Source organism: Danio rerio, chromosome 21 (genome assembly GCF_049306965.1).
Source record: "Danio rerio strain Tuebingen ecotype United States chromosome 21, GRCz12tu, whole genome shotgun sequence".
NCBI lineage: Eukaryota > Metazoa > Chordata > Actinopteri > Cypriniformes > Danionidae > Danio > Danio rerio.
In genome coordinates, this window is record NC_133196.1 from 23,260,001 (window position 1) to 23,274,347 (window position 14,347).

General features: G+C 35.3%; 2 protein-coding genes across 8 annotated transcripts; both read left to right on the forward strand.

Annotated features, from left to right (window-relative positions):
- The first annotated feature begins 2,158 nt into the window (after positions 1–2,158).
- Positions 2,159–7,264, forward strand: neu3.3 (sialidase 3 (membrane sialidase), tandem duplicate 3). 6 transcript variants are annotated; one of them, XR_012396558.1, is made up of 5 exons: positions 2,159–2,221; positions 2,409–2,487; positions 2,896–3,177; positions 5,248–6,490; positions 6,694–7,264. XR_012396558.1 is itself a non-coding variant. In XM_068215875.2 (4 exons), the coding sequence occupies exons 3-4, from the start codon at positions 2,911–2,913 to the stop codon at positions 6,187–6,189; spliced, it is 1,209 nt and encodes a 402-aa protein (XP_068071976.1). In that variant the 5' UTR covers positions 2,163–2,311; positions 2,409–2,487; positions 2,896–2,910; the 3' UTR covers positions 6,190–7,264.
- A 3,251-nt stretch (positions 7,265–10,515) lies between these two features.
- On the forward strand, positions 10,516–12,533 carry neu3.4 (sialidase 3 (membrane sialidase), tandem duplicate 4). Of its 2 annotated transcripts, NM_001109723.2 has the most exons (3): positions 10,516–10,729; positions 11,100–11,343; positions 11,509–12,533. In NM_001109723.2, the coding sequence occupies exons 2-3, from the start codon at positions 11,116–11,118 to the stop codon at positions 12,442–12,444; spliced, it is 1,164 nt and encodes a 387-aa protein (NP_001103193.2). In that variant the 5' UTR covers positions 10,516–10,729; positions 11,100–11,115; the 3' UTR covers positions 12,445–12,533. The 2 variants fall into 2 exon arrangements, with proteins under 2 accessions (NP_001103193.2, XP_073791138.1); XM_073935037.1 differs by having other exon boundaries at positions 10,664–11,343; positions 11,509–12,511.
- The last annotated feature ends 1,814 nt before the right edge of the window (positions 12,534–14,347 follow it).

The following is a 14,347-nucleotide window of genomic DNA, read 5'->3' on the forward strand; positions in this document are numbered from 1 at the left end:
AACACGCTTTATAATCAATCATCAGCTAAGTATGAACTTTTGAATAGATGAAAAAAAATGGATTTATGTTTCTGTTTTTTTTTTCAACCCATATTCTTTTAACTTCCTTTTAGTATTTAAGAGCTTACGATAAGGCTTTGGTGTTTTGATGAATTTGTGCAAGGGTGTGTGTCAATATTAGGGGTGGAAACCATAAATCAATTTAATGAAATCAATGTTAGCGATAAACCGTGACCCAAATTGTCCCAGTGTTTATTGTTCATGCACTGTACTTGCCTTATAATTGATTTAATACTTGTAAATTGTAAATAAATCTAATCTCACAGTCACAAACCCATTATGCAGGTTGGAATGAAACTAAAGTCCTCAACCCCTATTGTGCCAAGTGATGAAATATTAGTGATAGTCAGTACTTTCTCCACCCAATCCTAATAGCAGGTTAGAAAGTTCACATCTCAGAGGATGGGTGTTAACTTGAAAAATCACCTTATCTTTGCTAAATGAGAGCCTTGTGACTTGCGCAATTTGACTGGAATGAAATAACAACAATAATATATAACACACTTAAAACAAGACCACATTTTGTTCAACACAGCCATACAAATGTTTGTCAGAAAAGGAGAACTAATGCAGTTTCTCTCTGCTTATTTTGTAGTCTCAGTCATTGCCAGAAATAAGGCATCACTTACATCACTTTCCAATGCATTTCTCAAGGGATAGTGATGTTAAACAGAAAAACAATCCAGTTACTCTTTTCCAAGAAATAAAAACATTATCAGCAGTGTCTTTTGCAACGTTGTGATAGTTGTGGGTTTCAAAGAAATTGCTAATCTTTCTTTACATATGATGTGGAGAGTTTCTTTGAAATACTAAGATAGTCTGTCCTCTTTAATTTGAAAGATTTTTCATTACATTTTTTTTTACCATAATGTATAGAAGACACACACTAAAATGTCTATAATAAATCAAAAATATTATCAGGCATATTTAGAACAAGAAACATTCCTGACATTAAAGGACCAAGAACCTCAGTGCGGCCTCAAATGCATTTCTATATACAGTTGAAGTCAGAAGTATTAGCCCCCACGTTATTTTTTTCTTTCTTTTTTTAAATATTTTACAAATGATGTTTAACAGAGCAAGGACATTTTCACAGTATGTCTGATCATATTTTTTCTTCTGTAGAAAGTCTTATTAGTTTTATTTTGACTAGAATAAAATCAGTTTTTAATAATAATAAAAAAAAAACATTGTAAGGTCAAAATTATTATTCCCTTTCTGCTATTTGTTTTTCAATAGTCTACAGTACAAACCATTGTTATACAATAACTTGCTTAATTACCCTAACCTGCCTAGTTAACCTAATTAAATGTCAATTTAAGCTAAATACTAGTGTCTTGAAAAATATCTAGTAAAATGTTATTTACTGTCATCATGGCAAAGATAAAATAAATCAGTAATTAGAAATGAGTTATCAAAACTATTATGTTTAGGAATGTGTTGAAAAAAATCTTCGTTTTCGTTTAATCTCAGTTAAACAGAAATGGGGGGGGGGGGCTAATAATTCTGACTTTAATTGTACAGTACACACTAATAAATTATGTGATCAAGTGGTCGTGACAGCATATGTTTTTAGTTTTTGGTAACTTATGAAACTTAAGTTTATCATTCTCTAACTGAAAAGCAAGCTGTTTTAAGTAATTTGAACATAAGTTTAATGGACTCTTAAGGTTAAGTTGATTCAGCTTAAAAATTTACCAGGCAGCCAGGATTTTTTACAGTGCATGAATAATTATGTTGTTTCATTTCAGCATATTTGTAACACTGGAAAATGTCTTCACAGATTTGACATCATTTTTGGAAATAGAATTGGTTGCTTGCACCAAAATAGGACAGTTCTGACCTTTTCTTGTTTCAGGTTTCTGTACAATTTAATTAAACAGTACTGTAAAATAAATAATTAAAATATAGTTTTTACATTTTTAAAAAATGTTTTTGCAAAATAATCACGTTAAATGAAATAATAAATAGTTAATATTTGACCACATTGTCTTTTACTTATCATCCTGCTCTTTAAGTTAGTAAATGTTCAACCTGGCTTCAGTCATTTCCTTTGTTGATATGGGATATTATAAATAAGGAGTGCCCAGCATGTGTTGGTTAGACCAGATGAGAGGCTCTTGTGGTGTGAATCATTTGTTTTTGCAGCAGGAGTTTTTTTGTAAGTATTGCTTCTGATTAGTAAAGAATTATTGATATAGACAGAATCCATTGGGTTTCCCCATAAAGATTATGCTGAACATATTTCATGGTATGGTAATGTCACTTTAAAATTACTGATATAAAATGATGAATTTTCAGTTAGAAGAACTAAAATCTAATGTTACTTTTGTTTAAAAAATGATTAGATACATTGTTTTGCTTTGGACAAAGCAAGGTGAAGTGTTACTTCATCCTGTGAAGGCCCGTCATTTTTTTCAATCCAGGGTGAGTTCTTCATGATTTTTGACTGAATAATACTGTGAATTTTATTTTATTTATATATTTTTTTACAGTTTTTGCAAACTTTTACTTCAGATATGCATCAGCAAAGACAGCATAACTGCAGCTGCACACTAAAAAGTATCATATAAGTGGCTGTAAAATTACTTTTTATAGCTCTACCTCTCATACAGTGGCATTAAAATATGTAAGTGTAAAGTTCTCAGTGTATAGTAGGAAAAACAGTATGATGCTCAGCTTTTTAAAAATAATTAAATATTTTCCAAACTCCTTAAACTATCATAATGACTAAACAGAACAAATGCAGTAACTTTGCATTAAATAATTATTGAAACTATTTTGTTTAACACATGTCTACTGCTTTGTTATTAATTTAATGTGTTCTGTTTCTAGGCCTAAATTTTAAAAATGGGCAACAAGACACCGTCAAAAAGCAAATCAGGTTATCCTAAAGAAATGAACACAACCACAGTATTCAAACAGGAGCAGCCTCAAACTTGGTGCTGCTGTTTTAAAAAACAAGTGTCTTATAGAATTCCAGCTCTCGTTTATGTCAGTGATGAGCAAACCTTCCTTGCCTTTGCTGAAAAGAGAAAAACATTAAATGACACAAATGCAGAAGTGCTTGTGATGAGAAGAGGAACATGGGTGGATGCCAAGACTAAAGAAGTTGAGGTATGTAAGAATTAAAAATTATTCTACATGAGTTATTCCAGGGTCATTAAGCCCTGGTCATTAAACCTTGTTCTGCTCATTCTTTACATGAGAGATAACGTACTTCCAGATGGTTGTTATGTCTGCATAAATCCCCAACAGGCCGGTCAGATTTTGAATTAGTCTCGAGCATGCAAAATGATAAGTCTAAATGTATTACAAGGAAAATGAACAGAAAGCTCCCATGAGGAAAATTCATTCATTCATTTTCCTTCCACTGAGTCCCTTTATACATCAGGGGTCACCACAGTGGAATGAACTGCCAACTTGTCCAGCTTCTGTTTTACACAGCGGATGCCCTTCCAGCTGCAATCCATTCTATCCGAATTATTCCACTGATGAAAATGTTTGTTTTGGTAATCTTCAATCAAAGTCCGACCATTTGCTTCTGAGTTTGGAGTGGCAGTCTTTCTCGGTTAACGTCAGTTTGACAGCTTCAGCCACAATATTCTTACCCACACCGCCTGCTACAAGAAAATGATGTCAAAAGGAAAGCCGTGCCTCTTAATCGATATTCAATTCCATTTAGAAGTACATAAACAAAGATAAAAGTCACAGCAACTTGCAGTTCACATGGACTTTAACACTTTAGGGCACGTCTGAAAGTTCACAATGACGTGATCATAACGACAGCCAGTTTGAACCGCAACACAAAAAAGGCACAGAATTAGTAGTAGTATAGTAATGCATAAAGATCTGTTTCAGATTTATCATACAGCATTGAGTGATTACTAAACATGATAATAAGCTTTTCCTTCACTTGGGTAGTTTCACAAACATGTAATTTTTTAAAAAGGTGTCTAACAGACGCCTAAACGTAGTCACCTTGGCCCTTTAAACCGAGTGTGAAGTCATAGGACTTTAAAATTTACCCCTAAGAATTGGAGCGGCACTACAGCACCTGCACAAGTCATCATATGTCATTGCGATCTCTTGCTTTATATGAGATCAGACGATTTCGACTGCTATAGTTGTTCTAGTTGTGCTAATTTTTGGTATTTATCTTTAGGAAATCACTGAAGGCATATATTATGTTATCATAACAATCTAATGTAGCAATAAGATTGTAACTGTACTGTGCATTTACACAGTGGCCATATTGATCTATGTAAACACACCAAAAACAACATTAACATTATAGCAGACATTGTAAAAAGGTTATTCCCAGCCACTAGACATTACTGACAGGGTATTTAAGCGTCATCGAGTGTCAGAATGTTGTGGGACTGCTATACAGTTTTGATTATGGATCACAAAATTTAGTGTTATATATATATATATATATATATATATATATATATATATATATATATATATATATATATATATATATATATATATATTAAAACATGTGCTTGTTTATTGTAAAAATTTGTAAAAATGACAAAAAAGACTAATTTGTGGATCTCCTTATTTCTGGGTGTAGCAGTCTTGCTGTTGTGGCTGGTGTATTCTGGGAAAATTACACCTACACCTTCAAGCTAAAGAGACTTGGGAAACCCTTACCTCTTCACGGAAATGCACAAAACGAGGGGTAGGGGTAAGGGATAGACTTGGGATTGGGCATAAAAATGGGCTGTCAGTGAAAATTTAATGGACGTCTAAGAATAGGAATATCGTCAAATAAACTGAAATGAATGACACATATAACGTCTATCTTATTTGTCGATTTGACGACTAGTCTAGTTTTGGGCTATTCTCAGATTTTCACTGACAGCCCAAGTTGAGCTTTGTTTTAGCCAAACTGTCTACATTTAGATGTCTATTAGACGTGCTTACCCACATTTCAATTTGGCAATGCTTGACATCACTTCATTTCAAATACTATATGACACACTGTGCGTTTGGCATGCGAGCCTTTTGTAAAAAATCCCTATACTCAAAATTAATTTCTTGTTAGAACAAACTTTGTTGGAACATGTGAAAACTCCTTAAATTGTCTTTGTACCAACTTCACCATTTCATAGATGCTTTACACAATCTAATCTGAAGAGAGTCATATTGTTTTGTTTTGTTTCTTATTTATTCCAGTGGATCTGTGGTCATCAGGTGCTAAGTTCAGCTAGTCTACCAAACCACCGCAGCATGAATCCATGTCCAGTCTACGAGAGAGACTCCAAGACCCTCTTCCTGTTCTTTGTCTGTGTTCCGACTCAGGTCTCTGAATTTGATCAAATACGAACAAATAAGAGCCAGGGGAGACTTTGTTATGTAACCAGTAAGGACGCTGGCAAAACCTGGAGCCAAACAATAGACTTGACAGCAGATGTGATCGGTGAGCAGGTGAACGAATGGGCTCCCTTTGCTGTTGGACCAGGACACGGTGTTCAAACAAAGAACGGAAGACTGATTATCCCAGCATATGCCTATCGCTACACAGGCAAAACTGACTGCACTTCATGCTGCTGCTTATCATTCTGCTGCTTCACACCGTATGCTTTAGCTTTCTACAGTGATGATCAAGGAATCACATGGAAGGCAGGACAACAAATGGACGTTGAGTCATGTGAGTGTCAGATGGCAGAGATTGTAGGTGAGAAAGGTGACAGTACTCTTTACTGCAATGCTCGAACCCGTCTTGGTTACAGAACTGAGGCTCTAAGCAACAACGCTGGAGAGGATTTTGACACTGTTTTATCCTCAAGCAAGCTGATAGAGACTGGTAAGGGATGTCAAGGCAGTGTGTTGAGCTTTGTTGAACAAAGTAGTCCTCCACAAACATGGCTGCTCTACTCCCATCCATCCCATCCAAAAAAGAGAGTGGATCTTGGACTCTACTTGAATAAATCCCCATTGGATTCCTCGGGGTGGTCAGATGAACCTTTAATGATATTACATCATGGTCCCAGTGCATACTCAGATCTGGTAGAGTTTGAGCCTGGACACTTTGCTTGTCTCATGGAGTGTGGGAAGGAACACGAGAATGAAGAAATAGCCTTTTTGCTCTTCAAACTCCCTGAGAAAAAGCTGTAACATTTTTGCAAAAAAATTGAACCTTAATGAATGGATCATGAAAAATCAATTAATACTTGAACATGTAATCAATTGAATCGTACAATATAACAATTTATAACGTGATAAATTTCACTGAGCTAAATTACAAAATATATATCTTTAATGTGGGGTGATGCAGTGGCACAGTAGGTAGTGCTGTCGCCTCACAGCAAGAAGGTCGCTGGATTGATCCTCGGCTCAGTTGGCATTTCTGTGTGGAGTTTGCATGTTCTCTCTGCATTTGTGTGGGTTTCCTCCGGGTGCTCTGGTTTCCCCCACAGTCCAAAGACATGCAGTACATGTAAATTGGGTAGGCTAAATTGTCCGTAGTGGATGTGTGTGTGTGTGTGTGTGTGTGTGTGTGTGTGTGTGTGTGTGTGTGTGTGTGTGTGTGTGTGTGTGTGTGTGTGGGTGTGTGTGTGTGTGTGTGTGTGTGTGTGTGTGTGTTTGGATGTTTCCCAGAGATGGGTTGCGGCTGAAAAGGGCATCCGCTGCGTAAAAATGTGCTAGATAAGTTGGTGGTTCATTCCACTGTGGCGACCCCGGATTAATAAAGGGACTAAGCCGACAAGAAAATGAATGAATGAACATCTTTAATTTAAGACAAATGGAAATTTCTCCTTTTTTTTTTTTTTTTTTTTGCATAAGCTGAAAATTCTAAAAACCAAAGTGTATTTTAATTTTCATTACAATCCAGTTTTTTTTATTTGCCATTTGTTTGTTGTTGAATTTATCTCCGTAAATACTGATCTTGAAACTGGGGTCTATGTGGAATCAAACAGACTGTGTTGTACTGTATATATTCTGCTGATTATAATACGTATAATAGATTATTAGTTTAACCGATCTATTATGTATTACATTCATATAACAGACAATTTAATGCCAGTGTACTGCCTTTTATCACTTTTGCTGAACTAGTGTCAGACACATTTGAATAAAATGCAAACTGTGTAACAATGTGTTTACTCATTTTAAACAATATATAACCAATATAAGATATAATTGATTCTCTTTTGTTCTACATTCTTGTCAATAAAGTCCACTGCAAATACATGGTGCATAATGATTTAATCATGTTCAAAAAAATAGAGAGAACTTTGGTGATAATTAAAGGAATATGTGTTTACTATAATACTAGTATCTACTAGCACAACACTAAAATCTCACCAGTGGTGTAAACAGTCAGCGTACTATCATATTAAATACATTGAAAGGATTAGATGCTTTGTTTCCAGTGAGAACTTGTTCATGCTTTTATCACCAGCAGGGTGGATTACTGTAATGGACTCCTCACCGGCCTTCCCAAAAAGACAGTTAACTTGTACCTGACTGAATGCTGCTGTCTGGATTCTGACCAGAACCAGAAAATCAGAGCTCATCACACCTGTCCTCATCTTTACCCTAGCTCCCAATACATTCAAAATAGATTTTATAGTATTATAATTCACTAAATGGCCTACGACCTTAACATATTTCAGATACGTTCATTACAAACAGAACAGATCACTCAGATGTTTAGAATTTAGTAAATTAGAAATTCCAAGCGTTCACTTAAAGCAGGGTGAATCTGCTTTAAGCTAATAAGCCACCTGCTGCTGGAACCAGCTTTCAGAAGTGATCAGATGTGCTAAAACAGTGGACATATTCAAATTAATACCAAAAACACATCTGTTTAGCTGTGCCTTTACGGAAAGAACACTGTGACATGTCTAACAGATAACAAAATGTGTGTCTTTCTTTATGAAACATTTGTTACCTGTTTTAATCATTTTTATTTTCTGTGTTTGAACTTTGTGGTGATCAAGACATTTTCGAAAAACATTCAGATCACTTGTGAAAGTAAGGAGAAAGATTGCGCATTGCGGTAATTAACACATTTTTGGAAAGAAAATTGAGGTTGATTTTGAATTGAACTTCTTTTTATGTCTTGCACTTGTATTTAGTTTTTCTTTTAATCCTGTATATGTAAAACACTCTGAACTAACATTGTGTATGAAATGTGCTGCTATATTAATAAACCTGCCTTACAGAAATGAGGCACTAGGTAACAGTAAAGAAGAAGTTTTTGAGAAGCCTTTACCTGTACATAATTTGACAGAGAGTGGAAATTGTTGCCAAGTAAGCATGTTGAGTTTTGCCCCTGTTGCAGTGTTTGAAAAAAAGGCTACAATATTGCCATCCAACTAATACAAGCCAGAGATACTCTGTTCTTTTTCGTTGTACAAAAAGGACTGAGACCTCATTCGAAACTGTAAAAGGTGTACTAATTATTTTCAAGAAGGCATCTAGGAAGCCCGTACTGTTGTCTCGGCTTGAACTGAGCATGTCACAGAAATAAACATGTGTTCTACTTGATGACAGATAATTGGTTTTATCAATTTGTTGATTATTTATGGCAAAGAACATCTGTATGACTATTGTGTGATTTGGGGGAATTGCAATGCGAAGAACTGCACTCTGAGCTACTCTATCTGATTGCATTTACAATGAAATTCCCCTTTTTTACAGTCCTTTCTCTCTTGACACACTCAACACTCCCACCTCAACACAGCCAGAAACATTCCTTTTCCTTTTTAAAATCAGAGATGTGAAAACACCCTACTGAAACAGGGGTTTCCATCTAGTTCCTGAAGTATGTCATCAGAGCAATAGTGCTTACACTATCCCCAGCTGATAATAAATACATATAAATAATAATATAATAATGAAATAGAAGAAATAATTTTTCTAGATTTAATTCAATTGCTTCAAAACTTTGAAAATAATAAGCACATATAATTTGGTGTGATGTTTATATTGTTTGGTAAAAGTTGTATAAACAGTAAGTTAAACATATTAATCCAGTACTGTATTAAGGTATGCTGCTTTGGTCAATTCAACCATTTAACTTTTTGTCACAATTCATCTCTCATATCTTGTTGCTTACATATTAAAGGGCCATGAAACCCCCTCGTTTCAGCAGGGTGTTTTCACACCTCTTCTTTGGAAAAAGTCAGAAAAGTGGGGGTGTCCAGCTCTGTTTAGGGGGGAGTGTCGGAGAAACTAAAGTGGGAGGGTGTGGGAGTGTCTATTTGGGCACGCGCGAGTTTCAGTCAAAATACACAGGAGAAAGGGATGGTGTTTAACCTACATGGACATCTGTAGTCGAATTATTTGCCAAATTATTAAATGTTGGACTTTAACTGCAGTTCGGCTCTTTCATTCAGGGAATTCATTCATGCCCCTCGCGACAAATGAGATATTTGATTCGAAGATCTGCTCTAAGCGTGTATTTTTCATGCAATGTTTGATACCGCACGGCGAATGACAGAAAAAAACTCCGCATTTCCCGGAAACTTAGATGCACACGGCAGGTAGCGTCAGAAAGCCGCGTGTGTTATTCCGGTCACAAAATGCGGTGCTAACATGTTTGCACTCAATGCAATAATTAACTTATTTGATACGAACAAACTGAATAAACAAAGAGCACTGGTCGCTCACTTACCAAATCTGTAGAGACAGGACAATCACCAGCAACTAGAGCCGCGTCTTTATGAAGAGAAGACTACATCCGGAATCCGGATTTCAGCGTTTGCAGATGAGAACAGCTCTCAGGTAAACAATAATCCCCCTTAGACACGTAAATTATTGTTGTCGAGCGTCGCGTACACTGTTAATCCACACGTGATCCAGCTGAGCTCTCACAGAGAGAAAATGAAAACGAAACTTAATGGCAGCAAACTGTAAAAGCAACACTTCACGCTTGTTTTGCCAACACAACGTGGCGTCTCTGTGGTGTAAAGACGGTGACAGTAATGAATATTAATGAAGTTGCACAATAGAGCGCGCTGATTGGTTTGAACCAAGCCTTACTCATGCATTAATGCATCACACTGTAAGACGTAATAAGGCACACTCTGGCACAGACGTCCAGTCTGCACGCTGGAATATACGCTATTATGTCATGACCGTGACGCAGCTTCAAAAATTCGTTTCAAACAGGAAGTACGAATTTGCTTGAAATAACGCAAAAACAACCAATTTACACTTTTTAGTGAAATATAGGTGTCCTAATAGTGTTTTTAGCAGTGTGGGACACATATACGACTGTCAACAGCTCAAAAAATGTGTTTTGGTGTTTCGTGACCCTTTAAAATGCTGTCATAACAGAACTCACTGAAGCACAAACACAACTTATAATTGTTGGATGTCAGTGAAAGACATTTAAGGCAATTTTTAATTTCTAAAATTAAGGTTTTGAATATTGTTTGTGTTTAACTCATTCAGTTTATCTGTTTATGGTGTTGTAATTTTGTGAATTATATTAGGTTACTCAACAAAAGAGAGAAAGCAAAATATGTGCTGGAACAAAGGGTAAAATGAGCTGATTTTTAAAAGTGTGATGACCAAATTTGGGCAATTTCCTCTACATTTAATACTATAAATAAAGGAAGCACAGTCTGGGTGGGTCACATTACAAGGGGCTCAAGCAAGTCAACTTTTAGGTAAACTCAACTGTTGCTGAAGGATCGTTTCTGTGAGTATTACATCTGGTAGTTTACTGACTAATTTTCAATTGAATACATTAATTTGTAGAAGATCTTAATTTGCATTGTTCTGCAAGCTTTCATGTTCAGACAATTAATGGAGTCTGAAATGTCTAAATAACAATGTATGTAAATGTGACAATGAACAATGAAATGTAAAGCTTCTAGTAGTCTATATACTGGAGGTGGTTGTCAAGTCATGACAAGAAAAAAGATAATAGAAAAATAAAAATAGTTGATGAGCATTTTCAGCTTTTGATCAAGGCTACTCAATTCATTTCACTGATAGGTTTTAATGTGTGACATAAGTGTATATATGCCACATGTTACTGATACTTTAATTATTTATTCTGTTAATAGGGTTAAAAGTATGATGATGGCGTATTCATCAAGCCATTCAGCTCCTCCCGAAATATCAATATTATTCAAACAGGAACCGCCTCTAGGTAAAAAACAAGTGACCTACAGGATTCCAGCTCTCATATATATCAGTGACAAACAAACCTTCCTTGCCTTTGCTGAAAAGCGGAAAACCCCAAGTGACACAGATGCAGATGTGCTTGTGATGAGAAAAGGATTGTGGAAGAATGACAATCAAGTTGAGGTATTAGACATCAAAATCATTCAATATTTTTAAGTTTTTTTGTGACTGTATCTTAAGCTGCTTAACAATTTTGTAGATTTGTGGATTTACTCAATCTGAAATTAATTTGATTGTAAAAAAACATGATTCAGTCATTATTTTATGTTTTTTTTATTATTATTAAAGTGGGTCAGTGATCAACAGGTGTTCACTTCAGCTTGTCTACCAAACCATCGATCCATGAATCCATGTCCGGTCTATGAAAGAGAGTCCAAGACCCTCTTTCTGTTTTTCATTTGTGTACCTCTTGGGGTCTCTGAACGGAAACAAATAAAAGAGGATAAGAATCAGGCACGCCTTTGTTACATAACCAGCAAGGACACTGGTGAAACCTGGAGTGCTGTTAGCGACTTAACAGCAGATGTGATCGGTGAGCAGGAGAAGAACTGGGCCACCTTTGCTGTTGGACCAGGACACGGTGTTCAAATGAAGAGTGGCCGACTGATTATTCCAGCATATGCCTATCGCTACACAGACAAACCTGTCTGCATTTTATGCTGCTGCTTATCATTTTGCACACCGTATGCTTTAGCTTTCTACAGTGATGATCAAGGAATCACATGGAAGGCAGGACAACAAATGGACGTTGAGTCATGTGAGTGTCAGATGGCAGAGATTGTAGGTGAGAAAGGTGATAGTACTCTTTACTGCAATGCTCGAACCCGTCTTGGTTACAGAACTGAGGCTCTAAGCAACAACGCTGGAGAGGACTTTGACACTGTTTTATCCTCAAACAAGCTGATAGAGACTGGTAAGGGATGTCAAGGCAGTGTGTTGAGCTTTCTTGAACAAAGTAGTCCTCCACAAACATGGCTGCTCTACTCCCATCCATCCAATCCAAAAAAGAGAGTGGATCTTGGACTCTACTTGAATAAATCCCCATTGGATTCCTCGGGGTGGTCAGATGAACCTTTAATGATATTACATCATGGTCCCAGTGCATACTCAGATCTGGTAGAGTTTGAGCCTGGACACTTTGCTTGTCTCATGGAGTGTGGGAAGGAATACGAGAATGAAGAAATAGCCTTTTTGCTCTTCAAACTCCCTGAGAAAAAGCTGTAACATTTTACCTACAAAATTAAACCTACAAATGAATGGATTATGACAAATCAATTATTATTAATTTTAACATGCAATTAAGTAAATTGTACAAAATATGTCTTTAAATGTAAGACTTGTATAATTATTATAAACAATATAATTTATTATATATAGTTCTTATTTTCAAAAAAGTATATATATATATATATATATATATATATATATATATATATATATATATATATATATATATATATATATATATATATATGTATATATGTAGTTTAAGTCAGAATTATTTGCCCCACTGAATTATTGATGTACATTTTGATGTACATAATTATTACAATTTATATTTTTTCATAGCCATGTGTGCCATTGTGTTGTTGATTTTGCTTCTTAAATACTGATACTTGAAACCGGGATATATATATATATATATATATAATTATTTTTTATTATTATTATTATTAATTGTCAGAGACATTTAAACTGTGTAGTATAATGTGTTTCCTAATTTCAAACTATATAAATAATAATTAACATAAGATATAATGGATTCTCCTTTGTTCTGCATTCTTGCCAATGAAGTCCACTGCAAGCACATGGTGCCAGTAATAATAAATGTGAGTGTTGTGTCATTTAAATTATGTTCTGACAAATATATTTTAACTAATGTTTTGGGGAAAAAAAGAGACTGGATGCAGTGTTTGCACACAAAGGCATGTTGTAAAACTGATGTAATACTTCTGAGGCAGCATAATGATTTAATCATGTTTAATAAAAAAGAAAGCTTTGGTGAAAACTAAGTGAACATTTGTTTACTAACATACCAGTATCTACTAGCATAATACTAAAATCTCACCAGTGGTGTAAAGTAACTAATTAAAAATCCTCAAATTACTCTAATTGAGTATTTTTTCAGCAATTGTACGTTATTAAGTAGTTTAAAATGTGTAAATGTCCAGTCCACATGTTTAATAGAAAATCATTACACACTACTCAAACATTCCACTGCCCAACAAACTCTGATTGAACATGTTCAGTCGGATTAAATAAAAACTTCAAAGTAATGGCAACAGATATGGACAAGGGGTAACACATGGATCCAACAAACCAAACAGATTGGTTTGTTGCCATTCATCTGTATGGTGTGAATAGTTGTCTTCAGCATCCTATCATCTCAAAACATTGCAAGGATTAGATGCTTTGTTTCCAGTGAGAAATTGTTAATGCTTTTATCACCAGCAGGGTGGATACTGTATGGGCTCTTCACCGGCCTTCCCAAAAGACAGTTGCAGCTCATCCAGAACATTGCTGTCAGGATTCTGACCAGAACCAGAAAATCAAAGCACATCACACCTGTCCTCAGGTCTTTACACTGGCTCCCAGTTACATTAACAATAGATTTGATAGTATTATTACCTTAAGACCTTAACATATTTCAGATATGCTCACTAAATACAAACCTAATAGATCCCTCAGATCATTATGATGGAGTAAATTAGAAATAATGTACTTAAATTCAGACAGGGTGAATCTGATTTTAGCTACTAATAAGCCACCTGCTGCTGGAATCAGCTTTCAGAAGTGATCAGATGTGCTACAGCAGTGGACACATTGACATCAATACTAAAAAAACATCTGTTTAGCTGTGCCTTAACTGAATAAACACTGTGTTATGTCCAACAGATTGCATTATTTTGTCTTTCTTTCTTTTTGTTCCATTAAAAAACCTGTTTTTACACATTTTTAATCAGTTTTTGATCATTTTTATGTTTGAAGTCTGTGGTTGTGGTGTTCAAGATATTTTCAAAGGAAAATTCTGATCACTTTCAAAAGTAGTGTGATTAAGGAAGGATATGCATTGCGGTAATTAGGACATTTATGGAAAGAAAACTTTAATCGATTTTAAATTTGAATT

What these genes read in the sequence shown, in the direction of transcription:
- neu3.3 (XM_068215875.2), top strand. Translation starts at nt 2,911, where the DNA reads ATGGGCAACAAGACACCGTCAAAAAGCAAATCAGGTTATCCTAAAGAA. An exon ending in CCAAGACTAAAGAAGTTGAG is followed by an intron (nt 3,178 to 5,247) that starts GTATGTAAGAAT and finishes TATTTATTCCAG; the next exon opens with TGGATCTGTGGTCATCAGGT.
- neu3.4 (XM_073935037.1), top strand. Translation starts at nt 11,035, where the DNA reads ATGTGTGACATAAGTGTATATATGCCACATGTTACTGATACTTTAATT. An exon ending in AGAATGACAATCAAGTTGAG is followed by an intron (nt 11,344 to 11,508) that starts GTATTAGACATC and finishes TTATTATTAAAG; the next exon opens with TGGGTCAGTGATCAACAGGT.